This window comes from Ceratina calcarata, unplaced genomic scaffold, assembly GCF_001652005.2.
Source record: "Ceratina calcarata isolate Rehan_Ccalc_2016 unplaced genomic scaffold, ASM165200v1 scaffold48.2, whole genome shotgun sequence".
Lineage (NCBI taxonomy): Eukaryota > Metazoa > Arthropoda > Insecta > Hymenoptera > Apidae > Ceratina > Ceratina calcarata.
In genome coordinates, this window is record NW_017172225.1 from 2918203 (window position 1) to 2935180 (window position 16978).

The following is a 16978-nucleotide window of genomic DNA, read 5'->3' on the forward strand; positions in this document are numbered from 1 at the left end:
CTTCTATACTTTTTAGCACGTAGCTATTTATTATTAGCATTATTCTTCCGACATCTGATTTCTTTTTAATTGTAGGAAATGCGTTTTTCTAAGGTACATAAACTTTTGGGATTGATTGTATAGCCAATACATCCTTAAGCATCGCGGAGGAGAGATTTCAGAGGTACGACGCGCGCGCGTCGACCCGGAATCGATCGAGATATCGACGATTTAAATATACTAACTGGACAGCGTGCCGCATATCGCGTTCTCTTTGAAATAACTCCCTTGGAAGCGATACTCGTAATAAATTTTCAATTTGTTTCTAAGATTTTCCGGTAGCTTCTTGTCACGCATATACTCTTTCACCCGGTGCATGATTCGTTGATACTTCAGTTCGGGCTCGGCGGCCGATTGATTCAGCTGCAGTACTATGACTGTTGCGACGTGAAAAATGTTTAATGCGATCTCGTTTCAACGATCTGAGCGATTCAATTTTACCTATGAGATATATCGTGAAACTTTTTCCGAATAATAACAAGATGCACCGTATCAACAGATCCGGCTTGTCCAAATTCTCGAACTCGGAAAAAGCCGATGCGAAGAAGTTGCTCACGCCCATGTGGAAGTACGTTAGGTAGATCAACGAGTCTCTCCTCATGTGCAGGTTCTCCCTGTAGAAATACATGTCCGAATCCTGCGGACGAATCGTTGACGATGAGTCGTTCGTTGTAGTTACGGAAACTGTCCTCCATTTTAAAAGTATAGACGCACCATCGCGGTGATTCCTTTTAAGTGTGCAAAAATGAACGGAAAGACGAGCGTCAAACAGCTGCACCAATGAAATATCAACAGTATCAAGACTCCTAACCAGACAGTCGTGTCTTGCGCGTGAGAAAGAGTAAAATTCTGTGGAGATACGTTCTTTCTTATTCTCTATCTTTTTCCCTCTCTGTTTTATTTCAACAATCGTTACTCCTCGTTACCACGATTATTTGTCTGATGTAGAGACGCAGCGTGTAAGTGCGTAAAATTCTAAGGGTCAGGCAGAATTCAGGGAGCAGGAAGATCGAGTTCGAATCGGGACCCGGTGGCAGAACGCGATACGAATAGAACCAGAAGTACGGGACCGAGGACAAGAAGTCGACGACGAAGTATCCTCTCAAATAATGTCTGCATAAAAATACTTAATAAACGGAATGAACAGATCGTTGAAAACGAGCAAGAACGCGGACGTCGTTCGAGATCTCTTTTCTTTTCGCTCAATCGAGAATTCGACGCGACGCGTAACGAGCGAGTTCGATCTGTCCGAAGAACCACCCTCCCTTCGAATTCGCGAGACAGGTATTCGTGACGCATGACGATCGACGGATCATGGGAACAAACGTATTACCGTACTATCAGGACAGGATTGAGAAAAATCTCATGACCGTCTCGCGACTTGAATCCTGTAATGAAATTCAGCATGATGTCGACGATGCCGATTATGAACGCGGGATATACCGGCTTCCAACTTTCTATATCAGTACTCTTGGCTATTCGTTGAAACGCCAACGTGTAAGGTATCATAACGAACACGTACAAGTACGTGAACGTCATTAGCAGGTCCCAGTAATATCTGCGTGAATAAATATACGTAGTGATTCAAAGGTTCCGACGGGACCAATTTCGAACTCGATGCAAGGTCACCTTAATGCACTGCAGGGATGTATCACCCACCAAAACGTGGAACGGCCATGTCTCCTCTTCTCAAAGTTAATGGCCGCGTAACTGCGTAAATAATTACGCGTCAATGGGTGGTTAAGGGAGACGAGAAAAAGTTTCTGAAAACTCCTTCTCCATCGCGTATAGAATCTCGCGTTCGGCGGTAATTTCGGTAAATTACTCTCGGACGTTTTCGGTAGTTCGCATATGTGAACGTCCAGTCGCCTCTTCGCGTGCGACCGCTTAGAAATTGACATTTTTCCTTCTTCAAACGTGAGGTCGACGTGTGAACTGCGACGCATCGGAGAAACAATTTCGAACCGTCGAAAGCATTTGTTCGGGTAACGAAGTATCGTGCGTCGTAGTACATCGAAGATTGGTCGTTTGGTCAAGGTCGTTGTGAAATAAGTCAGATTCATGGTTTAATGAATGAAATAAACATTTATTGGTATTAAAAACTTTACAAAACACAAACTTTTAATGAAACGTATACGTATGAAGATCTATGTACATGAACGGCTCGTCTCACTTTCCGTGATCTCTGGTCATACACTGTCGCGTTAAGTATCAAAATCGATCATCGGCTTTTCTAATCGATAAACATCCTTTAAACTCTGAAATACGAAGTAATCACTTTCCATGGTATAACATTTATTCGCAGAAGGCATGATACGAAGAACAGTAGGAATTTTACCTTCCATTGCTCCATGTTGAGGTAAATTACATTCTGAACGTTTGGACGTTCCTCAGTCGCCGCTTGAGTCCTTCTCTCTTTGGTAGGTACGATTACAAGAGCATCACCCGAATCTATGAACGAAACAACGTTCGACGAGTAAAAAATTAATCGAAACGAACATCATCGCTTTGTCAGCTCGTGAAAATGCAGGGAACAATCAGATTCATCTCTCAGTCCCGATTACCTTTTATTTCCACGTGTCCGTCGCGAACGAGAAAAGATATTTGTAAAATATTCTGAACAGTCTTTCCAAAATCTGTCGGGTCCAAGACGAGTCGGAAATAATCGAGGGGCTTCTTGTTGTTCTTGCAATATTTCGAAATGAGTTTGTATATCTTCACGGTCAGCTCTATGCTCTCTCCCTCTTTTTCAACGGTAGTGACGTTCTCTGGTCGCTTTACTTGTGCCTTAGCTGCTTTGACTATCGACGCTCTCTTGATCGTTTCTTTCCTCTCTAACGGCTCCAAGGTGCCTTAAGATAAACCAAGGAAAATGAATGCATCGGTTCATAAAACAAAACAATTTCGTAACTATGAAATCTTCTGAAACCTAGGAATGAACTGTATTGCGGTTCTACTCTAAAAAGTTTTGTCACTTCCGACTCTAGAACCGACCAATCTGGTGTTTCTGTTTCCACGTTAGAGTTTTGTCGTATGTAGTTCATCTGCATCAAACGATCGGTCATTGGCAATTTGAAAGGAAAAAAAGCAGTAAAGTCGAAGGATCGTTCGTTACGTACCACTTTATGCGCAAATTCTACTTCATCGTACACGGATACGATATCTCTCAAAGACCTTTTATAGGATTGTAAAATTCTAGAAGACACGTGCATCATCTCCGAATCCAACAATATAATTTCTTGATTTTGTACTGAAAACGATCATCGTATACGTAATGAATTTGAAAGAATAGTTGTGACTTTAAAACTGGTGTATACCCTTCTCCCGGAGAGATGTGTCGGCGTCTATTTCATCCGTTTCGTTCATACATGTCTTCAAAGTCTCTATAGTCATATCGGTGATAGAATCCTCTGTAAAAGAAGAACGAAACGATCGTTCGTACTATTCTCGAGGCAGGCATTATCCAGACATCTTACCGAGGCATTCGACTTTGGTTAGAATCGACCTTAACTTCTCTTTCTTTTGAAGCGGCGATAACAGTAATGATTCTCTTCTCGATTTATTACCAGAGCTGCTACTACTATCTTCCGTCATCTCGGCTCAATTAAATTTTGAAAATCAACTGAAATCACTAATTTCTAACAGACGTACACTGGCTCGACCGGTTGGCGGGTGCGGCGTGCACCACGGCGTGCACGCGTGTATGACGGACGGTTCACCTGTTTTGCATCTTTCTCGGTGCTGCTTCCGTCTCGCTGTTCACGCTGCAGGGTTCCGTCGGGACGAACGCGTTCGACGCATGCCCGATGACGTCATTCTAAAGTTCCGAAATTGAAATCAATAAGTGGTGTGCAATGTTGTGTGCACATGACGGTCGGAGCGAGACGGTGATTATGTCAAAACAATCTGGTACAGTGCGCCGTTCTTATTCGTTAGAAATAAAAGTATAAATGGTCTTCGAGAAAATGGCACGGAACGCGAAGAAGAAGCTGGCGATATTCGCCGGAACGTCCAAATGTTTGATATACGTAAGACAATTATCTTGCCCGAAGCATTCTGGTATTCTACATCGTTTCGTCTGAATAAAGGAAATCTGTCGTGCTCGTTCGAAATTCGAAACTGACGAGGAGTATTTAACTTAACACTCTCGTTTAACGACTCGTTTTCGCGTGCGACGGCACGGCTGCGTACGCGTACGCGGTGGAGCGAGTTTCATTTGTTCTACGACGATCTCCGACGATCTCGTTCATTCAAAATTCATCGATCTAAAATACGAACTTCTTTCAGGCAGAAGCAAAATATTGTGCCTCTGAAATGCCTGGAGAATACTATGAGTGAGTTCCATGCACGTAAATATACTTGTCTCATGTATACGCTAAATATAGCATCGAACGGGAGGACGTTTTCTTCTTTTCTCACCGGTGAAATCGGTCAGTCGAAAGAACCAGAGAGAGAGAGAGAGAGAGAGAGAGAGAGAGAGAGAGAGAGAGAGAGAGAGAGAGAGAGAAAAGGAGGAAAGGAGAAAACGAGAATAAGGAACGAGGGAAAGAAGTGAATTTGAACGAACGCGCGATCGCGCGTACGTGTACATCGTGTATTCGTTTCAGATGCTCTAGGAGCGAGTATTGTTGCGGTATCGGTTGTTGCGTGTCACCTGGGCTACATTTTCACCACTTATGGTATTATTGGTGCGCAAGCTTGTTGACCGAACGTCTGCGATTCATCATCTCCTCTGCTAGAGAAGCTAGAATCAAACGTATCGTTCGTCTCTCTCGCAGGATACTCGTCATCATCATGTTCCTCGTATGCTCCGGTGGTGGCTGGTGGTATCGGTATTGGTTACAAGGAAGGTACAGAGCGGCTGCATCGGCGATACCCGCCAGATCTTCGAACGCACGTGCCCCGAACGCTCTTCGAGGATCGGCGACGTGTCAGGGGCAGAGGGCTCGCATCACTTACAACTCGGCGAGGAACACCGTTCTGTTGCATCGGATGTGGAAAGGCGAGTTCAGTGCATGTGTTTCGTCTGCTCGATTCAGACGCGTTTACCGATCGAATCGTGCCCGCAGGCCCTCAGAGGAACGGAACGGTGCCGGCGTACAACGCGATCGGGAACGCGACGACGTCGGCTCAATACCAAAACATGAGCGTCATGTTGAACGACGCGAACTGTCCATATTACCAATTATACGGGCCACCGCCGAGCTACGAGACCGTGATAGCACAAACGCGTGGTAAGCCGTCGAGCCCAGCATCGCCGGAATCGACGAATGCGCGGACTAACGCCCAATCGCCGAGTATCGCTCCGACGAGTTCGTACGTGCCCCAATGTTTCTCGTACACCTGCAACTTTTCCGCGAGATTGAACGACAGCCTGGACCACGCCGCTCGGTTCGCGAGCGGCGGGACGGGTTCCCAGCCGCGGGAGCCGCGGGAGGCTATTCCATTCACGCATTTCCCACCGTACTGCGCGGTCACGGACGGGACGGTCACACAGACGTGTCTTCCTTTCGTGTATCAGGAACCGTTCGTTCCCAGGAACGGGTTCGATCGAGCGTACCGAGCTACCCCCGCGAGCTACGTCCCGTGTCCGATGGAAAAGTCGTCGGAAGCTCCGGAAGCGTCGAGCGCGAACGCGGAGAGGTATACGACGGTGAACGTCGACTGCGTAGCGGGTAGCAGCGGAGAGCAAGTCGTTTGGAGGCTGAACGATTGTTCGAACGAGTCGACGGCGCACGGCGGCCAGTCGGGAGAGAAGAATCGAATGGTATCGGAAGCGACGGCGGCGGCGGGTGTTCCTTCTCTGTTCAAGCTCGAGGGACAGAGCCACGGCAGCGACTCGAAGTCGGATCTGAACTCGACCGAGGATTCGTTTTCGGAGTCAACGATCAATCGTCGCGTGTACGGCGGTTCTTTAAAAGTGACCGGTAGGTACGCTGGGAAAGAGAGGTGCGAAGAATATTCCGTTCAAAGGCCGTTCTCGAAACTTTTGCCCTATTCCTGCGACGGTCTTATTAACACGGAGCCAGCCACGGCGCGCGCGGTGGTCGACGAATCCCGCGTCGCGAGCTCTTTAGAGGACAGGGCCAACGTTAGCGTGAATTCTTTCCAATCGAATCCATCCAATAATGTGATATCAGCGTGTTCCGTTTCTGACTACGCGTCTTCCTCTACGGGGAACGTCGAGAGACTCGAGCAGTCTCGTTCTCGTCTCGCGAATGCCAGTACAAATTCTAATCTTGAAAGTAAACGTAGATTAGACAGGTCAAAATCGTTGGACTGAGCGCTCACCTTACTACCTTCTCACACGATATAGTGCTTATTCTTATACACGTTGCCGACTTACGCGCGTTCGCGTGCGTCCGCATTCATCCGGTATTGACGGCATCGACGCGGACGGTACCGCGAATCGCGCCGGAGGAGCGATTCGCTCCGAGAAGTTCTGTCCTGTGTAATCGGTCCGACGATACGAAACGCCGCATTGTTTCTTTCCAACATTCAACGCGCACCGACCTCGATTTATTTCTGGATCCCGAGCACACTCACGACCATTTGGTGTTCATCGGATACCGCTCATCTCTGGTACGAGTGTCTCGCGATCCCGAGGGTTCCGCGATCGGGCGTGTTCGATTCGACGACGTTCGTAGACGGACACGGAGGCCCAGGCCACGGGACCACACACGCTCGACGTCGTTTGGTCGTCGTTTCGATCGCGTACCGGTCACGGTTACGGGACAATCTGCTGTTTCCACCGACGGTCGTTACCTCAACGTAGCTTATGTTAACTGTCGCGTGACTCGATGGGATCTCTCGTTCTTTCGCAATTACGCGATACTGCCAGCAATTTTCGGTGAAGAATAATAATGTCCTGTTCGCTTTAGCGATGATGGTTCCGAGCTGTAAAACGCGTCACTCTTCCCCCTTCTACCCATCCTTCCTCGAGTGATCTCGACCGATTCCAATTACGCACAAGAGCGTCCTCCGACGCCGTACTTAATCGTCCTACGTATGCTACGGTACGCCAATAACTCGTTAGCGCACCTTTTTCTAATCTTCGCACGTCGTCGCACTTTACGAGCCACGGAACAGTTTTTAACGTGACTAACTCTAATTATTAGGTTAACGTTATTATACGTGTACTCGTTATATCGGACAGTTTCGTGCGTCCTTCTCGAAGATGCTACGAATCCTGATTTTTCGAGAGAACGTCCTGTCCTTTCCGTGTTTCTCTGATCGTGCAGATCGTCAAGATTCTCGATCTCGACGATGATCTCTTCGAACCGCAGGAGAATTCGATGTATCTTATCTAATTTTAAAACGAGAGGATGCGTGAATCTCTAATCTCGAGAGTGATCGATGTTTACGGGTCGCGGTACATCTTTTCGTTTCCAGGTTCAACTGTTATTTTCTTAAGTCGAACGAGAAACGGATCGCGCGAATAATTTCCGCGTCATATCGTAAGCATATCGAATTTAAGCATATCGTTTGTAAGTTTCCGATTCTAACGATAAGTTCAGCGGTCCAAAGTAATAGCGTACGTGCCAATATCGAGTCCGTTACGATAAACGTGGGTAAGAGCGAATGAATCGATCGCCTCGTCGTAGCCCGAGAGAAGAGCTGCTCGATTTCATCGGGCGATCAAGGCGTCGGTTTAAAAAAGACGAGAGAAAATTATATAAATAAATATACGGATATATACGTATATATATATATGCATCCGCACGCGCCAGTGCGTGTGCATCGTAATGCACACTGTGTGCACAATTATTTTTTGTAACCCGGGCACGGACGAGCTGTTCGCTACAGTTCGTCTGAATGACCGTTGCTACTGATAAGGGTGACACACCGTTCGCGGGGTCTTCTATAGATTTAGAAGGCAGTATATTTTGTGTGCGTGTGCGTAGCCTGCGTATCATTATAGCTTTAACGATCGATCGTCGAATAGTCCGAACGATTCTTTCACTGTAACGTGCAATCATATCCGTATCAATATGTATACTATAAGCTGTACCGTACCTCACGCAAAGGGACGTCTTTGCTGGAATAAAGATAAAATATTTATTCACGCGGCAGGGTACGTCGTTTCCCGATTCATCGATTCCCCATCCATTGATTCCCGATCCGTGTCGCGTTAGAGAGACGCACCGTCCGAGGAGTATGACGGTGAACGATCACCGATGCAAGGCGAGGTAGGTGGCTGGGGAGGCCGTGGACCTAGGAAATCAATATCGAGGGATCGGCGGTAGAGGGGTCGTGGCCCGTCGGAGCAACCCCGCGGGAGAGCCACGGGAAAGTTGGGAAAGCCGATGTAGCGGCCGAGTCGAGATAAACGCTGGAAAATGTCCTAGTCCAGAGGACTACGACGACGACACAGTTTCGAGCGTACACCTGTCTCTCCCTCGACTCTCTCTCTCCGCCTTTCTCTCACCACCGGACGCGACGCGACGCAACGGTCGCCGTTCCACCCGTCCCTGACATCCCGTTCGTTGCTAGGATTCGCCCTCGGGTACTGGTGAATCGATAATCAGAGTGACAGTGCGCGATTATTCCCGGCGACGAAATGTCGGTGAAGGTGAGTGCCACGTACACGGGTCGCGAGTAACGATATCGTCGGAGGACCGGTCGCCTTCGACGTGATTCTGACGGACGGACCTCTCGTCCCGACCGATTCGCTACCCCGAATCGTCTCGTTTCTCCAAACTCCAGTGTCGTCTCATCGGCGGGTTCGTTCCATAACGAGCGTTCGTCATCGACGAGGAATTACGTTCGTCTTCGGTCCGTCTCATTGATCGACCGCGTCCCGCTTTGTCCCAGTCGCGTAAACGGCGCATCGTCGATCAGCGATCAACGATTCGCCCGTGCGATCGGTGTGTCTCTCATCTGGGTGAGTCGTGATCTTCGGACGAGAGAAGCGATTCGCTTCCTTTTCCAAGCGTGAGTATCGCGAGCGCGTGACGAAACGCGACGCGAGACAGAAAGCATTTTGATCGTCGTAACGAGGGTACAAGTGTTCGTTTCCTGTCATAAGGCGAAACGAATAACTCGATCGTAGACGCGTGCGCGCGCTTCCACGAATCCTCGTGTTTGCACGCGTGCATCCGCGCCGCGTGCAACCAGCTCGCAGTTTCGTCACGAGCGTCCGTCGCGTCTCTTCCACGTCCACGCGCGGCGGCGGTGGTTCCGCCTTCCGTTCTCGGTCCAGCGAATGAGCCTCTGGACGCGTCAGAGATACCCGCGGATCGACGTCGTTCTCTTCGAAACGCGTTTAGAAGAACGTGACGGGCCCGCGAGAACGACGTACCGAGACACATCGCGGACGCCACGAGTCGCACCAATTTCTCTCGATTTCGTTGCCAACGACGTAGAACGCACCGCGCCGACGTTCTTCACACGGAACTCGTAAAACGCGACGAAGATCACGGGATCAGAGATCAGAATCGGCTGTTTCTTCGGCCCTCTCCTTACGACGACCAGCCGTCGCGTCGGGGCGGTAGATATTTTTAGCTCGACCCGGAACCGTGTCACAACGTTTGCGTTTCTCCGAATCGTTAGAAATTCTAACGATCGTGTAACGGCCAATCGTCTCCTCTCTTCGTCTCTGACGAGTGTCCGCTCTGCGTCGGATCGAAAAAAGTGTCCCCATGCCCGGTGGCCGCTGTGATAAATAAAACGATAAAGCGTCCGGACGCTTCAACCGGTTCACGAGCTCTCTCCGTAGATGACGATGTACAAACAAGCCGAGTTCGAGGACGAGGACAGCAGCAGCATCGGACCCGTGGCACTGAACAGCGAGCTCAGCAGGTCTGGGACGCACGTCAGATACACCTCGGTGCGTGAAGACAAGCGCCAAGAGGCGCAAGAAAAAGACGAGGGTGTCTGATCTGTTCGTTTGGTACACAGGGAATCTCCTTGTGGAGAGCGAGGAGTCCGCTAGAGAGATGTCTGCTCGTGATCTGCGCGTGCCTCTTGCTGACGATCGTCTTACTGTCCATAGAGATTAACAGCAGAAACGGCTGGAACGAATCCCAAATACTTCACGTCACTTCGCACGGTGAAGGTAAGATCACGGCGTCTTCGATCCAAGTTCTCCGAGAATCTCTGAGAGACACGTTGCTTCAGATGGTACGCACTGCATGTCCGAGCACTGCGTCACGGTGGCCGCCTCGATCATAAACGGCATAGATCGCACGGTGGACCCGTGCGACGATTTTTACGAGTACGCGTGCGGTGGTTGGATCAAGAGGAATCCGATACCGGACGGTAGCAGCATGTGGGGGATGTTCGACAAGCTCGAGCAGGAGAATCAACTGGTGGTGAAGAACGTGCTCGGTAAAAAACAAAAAAGAGAAAAGAGAGAACGAGTCTCTCGCAGCGGCGACAGAGTCGCAGTAAAATTGCTCCGTTTCTCTCCTATGTACCGTGTTTAGAGAAACCGTTCGCCGAGATGAAGTCGAAGGCCGAGAAGAAAGCCAAGTTCTACTTCCTCTCGTGCATGGACGCGAACGACACCATCGAAACGCTGGGCGCGCGACCTATGCTGGACCTGTTGGATGAGATCGGCGGCTGGAACGTTTCGGGGAAGTTCGATCTCGACACGTGGAGCTTGCAGAAGAGCATGCACGTTCTGCAGAACGTTTACAACATGGACGGTCTGTTCGCGTGGTCGGTGAACGAGGACGATCGAAACAGTAGCAGACACATCATACAAGTAAGAGGCCGGGATGGACAGCGCGCGAACAGACGCCCGAAATGTATACTGCGTGCACGCGTTCGCTAAACGTTTCTGTCGTTTCCCTTTCTCGAAGATCGATCAGGGTGGTCTGACGTTGCCGACCGTTGAAGATTATTTGAACGTCTCCGAGCACGGCAAGGTGCTGACCGCGTATTTGGAATACATGACGAAGGTACGACGATCGAACGATCTCGCCCGGCGCTAGGCGTCTCATGACCGGTGGATCGAGTACAGGTACTCGTACGTACGTTTGCAGATCGGCGTTCTGTTAGGTGGCGAGGAGAACTCGACGAGGAGACAGATGCAGGACGTGATCCAGTTCGAGACGAAGCTGGCAGAGATCATGACCCCGCCGGAGGATCGCCGGGACAAGGAGAAGCTGTACAACAATATGACTCTGAGCGAGCTCGAGAAAAGGGCACCGTTCGTAAGTGGGCATCCCGCGGGTCTCGACGAATCATCAGAGTGCTATGATTCGATGAATTTCAGATGTCCTGGGTAGAATATTTCGAAAACGCGACGCTCCTCGTCGACAAGAGGGTGGACGAGAAGACGGTGATCGTAAATTTGGCTCCTGAATACTTTGTTAAATTGTCGTCGTTGGTGTCGGACTATAACAAAACGGACGAGGGAAAAGTGTGAGTGTTCATCCCGAAGAGAGAGTAAGCGCGCGCTTTTCTTTCTCTTTTCTCTATAAATTTCTCTTTCCGTTTCCTACCACCTGACAGGACACTGAACAACTACCTGGTCTGGCACACCGTGAGATCTCTGACGGCGTGCTTGTCGAAACCGTTCCGCGACGCTTATAAGGGGCTGAGGAAAGCTCTGATCGGTTCGGAGGGCCGCGAGGAGCAATGGCGTTACTGCGTCACCGATACGCACAACACGATGGGTTTCGCGATCGGTGCGATGTTCGTCAGAGAAGTTTTCCACGGAAAGAGCAAACCGATGGTCGATTTACACGTTTTCAGCTAGGCGCGTCCGAGGGACCATCTCCTAAAATTGTGTTTGATTACAGGCGGGGAAGATGATAGAGCAGGTGCGCAAGGCTTTTACGAAGAACTTGAAGAACCTCGACTGGATGGACGCGGAGACGAGGAGAGCCGCGGAGGAGAAGGCGAACGCCATCACCGACATGATCGGGTTTCCGAATTTCATTTTGAATCCGAAGGAACTCGACGAGCGTTACAAAGACCTATCCATGAAACCGAACGAGTACTTCGAGAACAACATACGCGCGAACAAGTACAAGTTGCGGAAGAACTTGGAGAAGCTCGATCAGCCTGTGAACAGAACTACTTGGATGATGACGCCGCCGATGGTGAACGCTTATTATTGGCCTACGAAGAATCAGATGGTCTTCCCTGCCGGCATCCTGCAGGGTCCTTTCTATGACATGGAAAATCCTAGTAGTCTGAACTTCGGCGGTATCGGAGTCGTCATGGGCCACGAACTGACCCACGCCTTCGACGATCAAGGTACATCTTTCTCATTCCTCCTCCTCTTCTTCTTGTTCTTCTTCTACTTGTTCGATCGAACGATCCACTCGTTCCCAGGGAGAGAGTACGACCTGCACGGTAACCTGAATCGGTGGTGGAACAAGGCTACGATAGAAAGGTTTAAAAACAGGACAGAGTGTTTCGTCGAACAATACAGCAAGTTCGAGATAGACGGGCGACACGTGAACGGGCGGCAGACTCTGGGTCAGTCGTACAATGTGGCAATCGCGGTCGCAATCATCTCGCAATGGACGCGTGCTAAATTCGGCTGCTTGCAGGGGAGAACATCGCGGACAACGGAGGCCTGAAGGCGGCGTATCACGCGTACATTTCGAGGCCTAAGAGCTACAAGGATCAATTACCGTTACCCGGTCTTAATTTGACGCATCGTCAACTGTTCTTCCTGAACTTTGCCCAGGTACTTCATTTTTCGTAACACGCAACGGTAAAAACGGGAGATTTATTCGAAAACGATCGGTTTGCCGCCAGGGCTGGTGTTCCAGCGTGAAATCCGAGGCGATAGCTCTCGCGATTGAAAAGGATGCCCATTGTCCGCCGAAGTACAGGGTGATAGGATCGCTCTCGAATCTACCCGAGTTCTCTTCGGAGTTCAACTGTCCGGAAGGCTCGCGAATGAATCCGGTTCACAAGTGTGAAGTGTGGTAACGCGTTTTGTCATAGGTTCGTTCGTGCCGCCGTGAAGGTCGCGTCGCTCATCGTACCGAGGCGTGCCGCGTGCCGCTTCTGTCTCGTTTTCGTTGCCCGTGCGAGCACGATTCTGTCCGGCATCGAAACGTCCATTCCACCAGATTCGTAATGAAATGAAACGAAATTAAACGAAGCGAGATCGGACGCGCGCGCGTTCGACGCATCGATCCTCGGCTCGGTCTCGTCCGAACCACGGTGGCGTCGCCAAGACTGTCACGCGTACGGTTCTCTTACACACATTTGTACTCTTGCGTATCTGTTCGAGCACGCCGCGGCTCGCAACGCGTCGACGTTTTTCATTAATGAACGAGTTCACCGTGGTTCATCGCGATCACTCGAGGCAATTAGTCCATTGAAATCGTCCCACGTATTGCTGACTGCGCAGCGAGCGCGCAGTTCTATGCGACGAGCGATTTTTCACTTTTATACTTGAAATCAGTGTTACGCAACGTGTTTACGCGCGCCACGGAAAAATTGTTTAAGGGGCACGTTCGAACTATTCGCGGAGCCGGTACCGTCGTCGACGGGAGCTTTCGTCCAACGGTGCGTTATTCATTTGTTTCTTCATGAACGGCGAGCAACGGCCGGTTCGACGAGATCGACGACGAAGGAGAAACTCGATGCCGATCGCTTAGGGAAAATCAGTCTGTTCCTCCGCTGACGAACGAGAAGCGGCCTTCGATGAGCGATGGCGACCACGGACGGTGTGATTTCTGCGGGCAGGAACTTGAGTCGAGCTTGAGAAATTTTATTTTCTGAACGCGAATGCTACGTGCCACGTGTACCACCGTATCCGTCGGTCGACGAACACGCGCGGGGACGTCGAAATCGTGCTTAAGCGTATATTTTGTGTCGTATAAAGCTCGATAGCCGGGCGAATCAAAAGCTTCTTTTCAATTCCTAGCGATTGTATCGAGCATTGTATACAATACAGAAGATTATCGTCTCATTCGCTCGATCATTTCTCTCACTCCCCCGAGATCCTTCGTCCAGTTTCTATCCCTCTCCTTCTCACGTGACGTGAGAACGCGTATGTCGAACGAAAGTCGAATCGAACGGTGAAACGACGGATTCCATCGATTCTCGGAACCCCGATCGTTACGCTCGCGATTCGACTACCGTAAGCGTAATGGCCAGAGGTGTCGGAATAAATCACCGTTCCACTACCGGTGGTGCGTGAGCTCGTCCATTCATCATCGTCCGTCTGGTCGGCGGCGGTACCGCTTTTCGGCGGAAATCGTTCTGCATTTTCGACGAAGAAACGCCTTTATTACAGTGCACGCACCCTGCTCCCATCCCTGTTATTTTCTTCTTTATCTTTCTCTGTCCCCGACTCCTTTTCCTCGTCGTTATACTATAGTTATACCTGTCTAGACGAATGAATCATTCGTGTATTCCGACCCACTCATTCCTCGCGTAGGTGGTGCACGGAAAATTGGTCAGATTCCTCGTATCGTCGTATCGTTTCCAAACTATTTCGGAGGAGAGTCCGCGAGTCCGGTGAGTCGGGCGATTCGTGTCGGCCGACACAGCGTGGAGGAGAAGAGACAGAGGGGCGAAAAAAGGATTTCCAAAAGTGGCTAGTTAACGCAACGCGGCGCGGCGTCGGGGAGAGAAGCGGAAAATTGGGGACAGCTCTTTTCGTGCCACCTGCTGTTGGCGTCGTTTGGTCGTTCGTATGCAGTAGCCCTCGCTCCTTGCGTCGACGGACGGGAAGAAACGACGCGTGGGGTAAACACATGGACGCTGATCACTGCGCGCGTTCTCGCTGCGCGCTGTCCTCGGATCGTCCCGATGTTCGCTCGTACCAGGCTGAGAAACCAGGCTGTACGCTTTACGATCGTGCAACATTGTTCGATCGCACAGCCACCCGCAGCTTCCTTCGTCCGCGAACGAAACGCGTGGAGCGCCGGTTCAGAATAATCGGTCTCGCCGTTTCGCAACGCGCTGCCTAATGCATTTGTGCCAACGCGCGATGTTCGATAGAATTTGAATCGTTTCGAAAGTCGATTTGGATTTTAAATATCGCCAAGACGGATGCCTGTCTCTCTCTTTCTCTTCCCGTCAGCTAAACGTTCGGCGCGCGACGATTTTATTCAATGATACAAATTCGATCGATCTGGCCGTACAGAAATTGCGAAGATCGAATTTTAGATTTCTCTTTCTCTCTGTGTTAGTTACACCGTCTTGCATCACGCATGCATATCCTGTCGAAGACCTTGAAATTTCGCGTATCCCAAGTACGCGTCGTCGTTATTTTTGGTTCCCGTGGTTCGCATCGTTTTACGGAAGTGGTTACCTTCGGTGGGAACTCTCGTATCACATTCTGGGATCGTCCCGATATGAGTCCAAGAAAGAAAACGAAACGTTCGTGACAGTGATCGATTTTTTATCGATCCCTGAGTCGAGGAGCAACGCGACGTTGGAAATTAGAGGGGTCGAAGGAAGAGGAAGAAGAGGAAGAAGCAGGAGAAGAAGAAGAAGGCGAAAATGGAGGAGAATAATGAAGCTAGAGGAGACAGAAGAGAGGCGGCAAAACCTTTCCCACTAACGACGGGCGAGGCGGGGGAGAGCCTCGCGAACGACGAGGTAGGAGAAAGGGTAGGGCGATGGTATGGAAAGGGAGAGGCCGTGCTGGCGGCGGCGTAGGTAGAGGTGGCGAAGGAGAAAGAGAATCAGCGAAGGTGGGGACTGGTATATTGGCAACGGGTGCACGTTCGGCCCCTACATGCGAATATGTGAGATACTACGGGAGAGAAAAAGCGGCGAACGTGCACGAGGAGGAGAAAGACGATAAGTGAGAGTAAAGGGTGTAGAGGGAGGAAAGAAGAAAGAAGAAGAAGAAGAAGAAGAGGAGGAGGAAGAGGAGGAGGAGGAGGTCTCCGCGTCGACATATATGCGATGAGAACGCGCGTCTCCTGACTCAGTGCTTGACAAGCTGGCAAGCTCTCAGGATCCATCGAGTTCTACCGGCGCGGCGCGACACGACGCGACACTCCACGCTACGCCACGCTTCGGCCAGCTGGCTGCTACCGCCACGCGGGTACACGCTTTTCTTCGAACTCCACGGACATCGGGACTCCGCTCTCGTCGCTTGGGCTTGTTCCCTCTCGTTCCCGTCGTTCGTTCGTTCGACAGACCGACTGGTTCGCTCGAGGAGACCCGGTGAATCGAAGGTGACGTAACGACAGGAGAGGTGCAAGGTCAAGGAAAATCGATAGCTCTCGATCGTGTCCGGCCGGTGACATGAATCCTAGGATACGTCTGAAGAGACGCAGGGTGCATCGGTAGAGAGTGGTCCGCTGGCGCGCACATGTCTAGATCAAAGTTCGCGCGTGAACCAGAGGTCACGAGGGTTCACCGGATCGTGTTCCGCTCCGGAGAGGATACGCGGAAGAAATCCGATCGTACGCGTCCAGTGAATGTCGGCCTCTCGTGTGCAACGTGGTACTCAACGATGTCCCGGTGCCAGTGAGTGACGATCATGCCAAATTGTACTTTCAGCGATCGCCGTAGACGAAATTGAACGCGACCGGACCATGGACCTGTGCGTTTCACGGTTGCCGTATCGTCGATAGAACTTTTATCGCGCTACCGTGATCGTCGGCGAACGCGGAATCGACGGATCATCGATCGGTCCACCATTCATTTCTCAGACGTCGAGGAACAGGCAGCAGGAGATAGATCGCGATCGATACTGGTCGTTCCTCAGCAGCAGCAGCAGCAGCAGCAGCAGCTGTTGTATGCCGAGCGATAGACGCGGACCGCGTGCGATCCGCGAGACCGAGCCTCTAGCGAGAGGGTCACGTCTCGGAAGATCGAGAGGGTAGCGTCGCCGAATAAACGACGGAGGAGGAAGCAGCTCTTTTCACGGAAGCGAACAGCGGAGAAAGAGGAGCTGGAGCACGAAAAAGAGGAGAAGGTGGAAGGGGAGGGGAAGGAAGCAGAGGAGGAGAAGGAAGGGGGGGAGGAGGAGGAGGAGGAGGAGGAGGAGGACGAC

The 16978-nt window shown here is 50.6% G+C and overlaps 5 protein-coding genes across 14 annotated transcripts in view; 2 read left to right on the top strand and 3 right to left on the bottom strand.

Annotated features, from left to right (window-relative positions):
• Positions 1–667, bottom strand: part of LOC108627609 (uncharacterized) — a 2584-nt gene extending 1917 nt beyond the window's left edge. The window contains exons 1-2 of the mRNA XM_026815907.1: positions 596–667; positions 225–447 (exon numbers count right to left, since the gene is read on the bottom strand). Of these exons, the coding sequence (XP_026671708.1) occupies positions 225–447; positions 596–667 (295 nt within the window). The remainder of the gene's footprint in view (positions 1–224; positions 448–595) is intronic.
• A 274-nt stretch (positions 668–941) lies between these two features.
• LOC113464691 (potassium/sodium hyperpolarization-activated cyclic nucleotide-gated channel 1-like) lies at positions 942–1940 on the bottom strand. The gene is made up of 3 exons (XM_026815908.1): positions 1669–1940; positions 1373–1597; positions 942–1152 (listed from the first exon to the last, which is right to left on the bottom strand). The coding sequence occupies exons 1-3, from the start codon at positions 1938–1940 to the stop codon at positions 942–944; spliced, it is 708 nt and encodes a 235-aa protein (XP_026671709.1).
• A 164-nt stretch (positions 1941–2104) lies between these two features.
• Nse4 (SMC5-SMC6 complex kleisin component Non-SMC element 1) lies at positions 2105–3753 on the bottom strand. The gene is made up of 7 exons (XM_018028988.2): positions 3516–3753; positions 3357–3449; positions 3159–3289; positions 2969–3083; positions 2604–2891; positions 2378–2490; positions 2105–2297 (listed from the first exon to the last, which is right to left on the bottom strand). Exons 1-7 carry the CDS (start codon positions 3631–3633, stop codon positions 2244–2246), a joined length of 912 nt encoding a protein of 303 aa, XP_017884477.1. The 5' UTR covers positions 3634–3753; the 3' UTR covers positions 2105–2243.
• Positions 3754–3848: 95 nt separating this feature from the next.
• Positions 3849–8104, top strand: LOC108627932 (uncharacterized). Of its 8 annotated transcripts, none has more exons than XM_018029532.2 (5): positions 3860–4067; positions 4327–4373; positions 4647–4727; positions 4818–5041; positions 5109–8104. In XM_018029532.2, exons 1-5 carry the CDS (start codon positions 3990–3992, stop codon positions 6320–6322), a joined length of 1644 nt encoding a protein of 547 aa, XP_017885021.1. In that variant the 5' UTR covers positions 3860–3989; the 3' UTR covers positions 6323–8104. The 8 variants fall into 8 exon arrangements, with proteins under 8 accessions (XP_017885023.2, XP_017885021.1, XP_017885026.1 ...); XM_018029537.2 differs by having other exon boundaries at positions 4331–4373; XM_018029533.2 differs by having other exon boundaries at positions 4327–4388; positions 4818–8104.
• Positions 8105–8279: 175 nt separating this feature from the next.
• On the top strand, positions 8280–13927 carry Nep3 (M13 family metallopeptidase neprilysin 3). Of its 3 annotated transcripts, none has more exons than XM_018029492.2 (13): positions 8280–8973; positions 9758–9868; positions 9940–10096; positions 10159–10368; positions 10467–10747; positions 10845–10943; positions 11028–11198; positions 11261–11409; positions 11500–11722; positions 11790–12249; positions 12328–12474; positions 12549–12688; positions 12760–13927. In XM_018029492.2, exons 2-13 carry the CDS (start codon positions 9758–9760, stop codon positions 12934–12936), a joined length of 2325 nt encoding a protein of 774 aa, XP_017884981.1. In that variant the 5' UTR covers positions 8280–8973; the 3' UTR covers positions 12937–13927. The 3 variants fall into 3 exon arrangements, with proteins under 3 accessions (XP_017884981.1, XP_017884979.1, XP_017884978.1); XM_018029490.2 differs by having other exon boundaries at positions 8281–8923; XM_018029489.2 differs by having other exon boundaries at positions 8281–8611.
• Positions 13928–16978: the final 3051 nt, after the last annotated feature.

Bases quoted from the DNA above. Each gene is read 5' to 3' on its own strand.
- LOC113464691 (XM_026815908.1), bottom strand. From the start codon at position 1,940: ATGTCAATTTCTAAGCGGTCGCACGCGAAGAGGCGACTGGACGTTCAC. The intron at 1,598-1,668 runs GTGACCTTGCAT...TTATTCACGCAG, and splicing joins CATCCCTGCAGTGCATTAAG to ATATTACTGGGACCTGCTAA. The intron at 1,153-1,372 runs GTAATACGTTTG...ATTTTTATGCAG, and splicing joins AATCCTGTCCTGATAGTACG to ACATTATTTGAGAGGATACT.
- Nse4 (XM_018028988.2), bottom strand. From the start codon at position 3,633: ATGACGGAAGATAGTAGTAGCAGCTCTGGTAATAAATCGAGAAGAGAA. The intron at 3,450-3,515 runs GTAAGATGTCTG...CTTCTTTTACAG, and splicing joins AACCAAAGTCGAATGCCTCG to AGGATTCTATCACCGATATG. The intron at 2,892-2,968 runs GTTTCAGAAGAT...GTTTATCTTAAG, and splicing joins GCAATACAGTTCATTCCTAG to GCACCTTGGAGCCGTTAGAG.
- LOC108627932 (XM_026816010.1), top strand. From the start codon at position 3,990: ATGGTCTTCGAGAAAATGGCACGGAACGCGAAGAAGAAGCTGGCGATA. The intron at 4,068-4,330 runs GTAAGACAATTA...TCTTTCAGGCAG, and splicing joins CGTCCAAATGTTTGATATAC to AAGCAAAATATTGTGCCTCT. The intron at 4,728-4,817 runs GTGCGCAAGCTT...TCTCTCTCGCAG, and splicing joins CACCACTTATGGTATTATTG to GATACTCGTCATCATCATGT.
- Nep3 (XM_018029489.2), top strand. The intron at 10,944-11,027 runs GTACGACGATCG...GTACGTTTGCAG, and splicing joins ATTTGGAATACATGACGAAG to ATCGGCGTTCTGTTAGGTGG. The intron at 11,199-11,260 runs GTAAGTGGGCAT...GATGAATTTCAG, and splicing joins TCGAGAAAAGGGCACCGTTC to ATGTCCTGGGTAGAATATTT.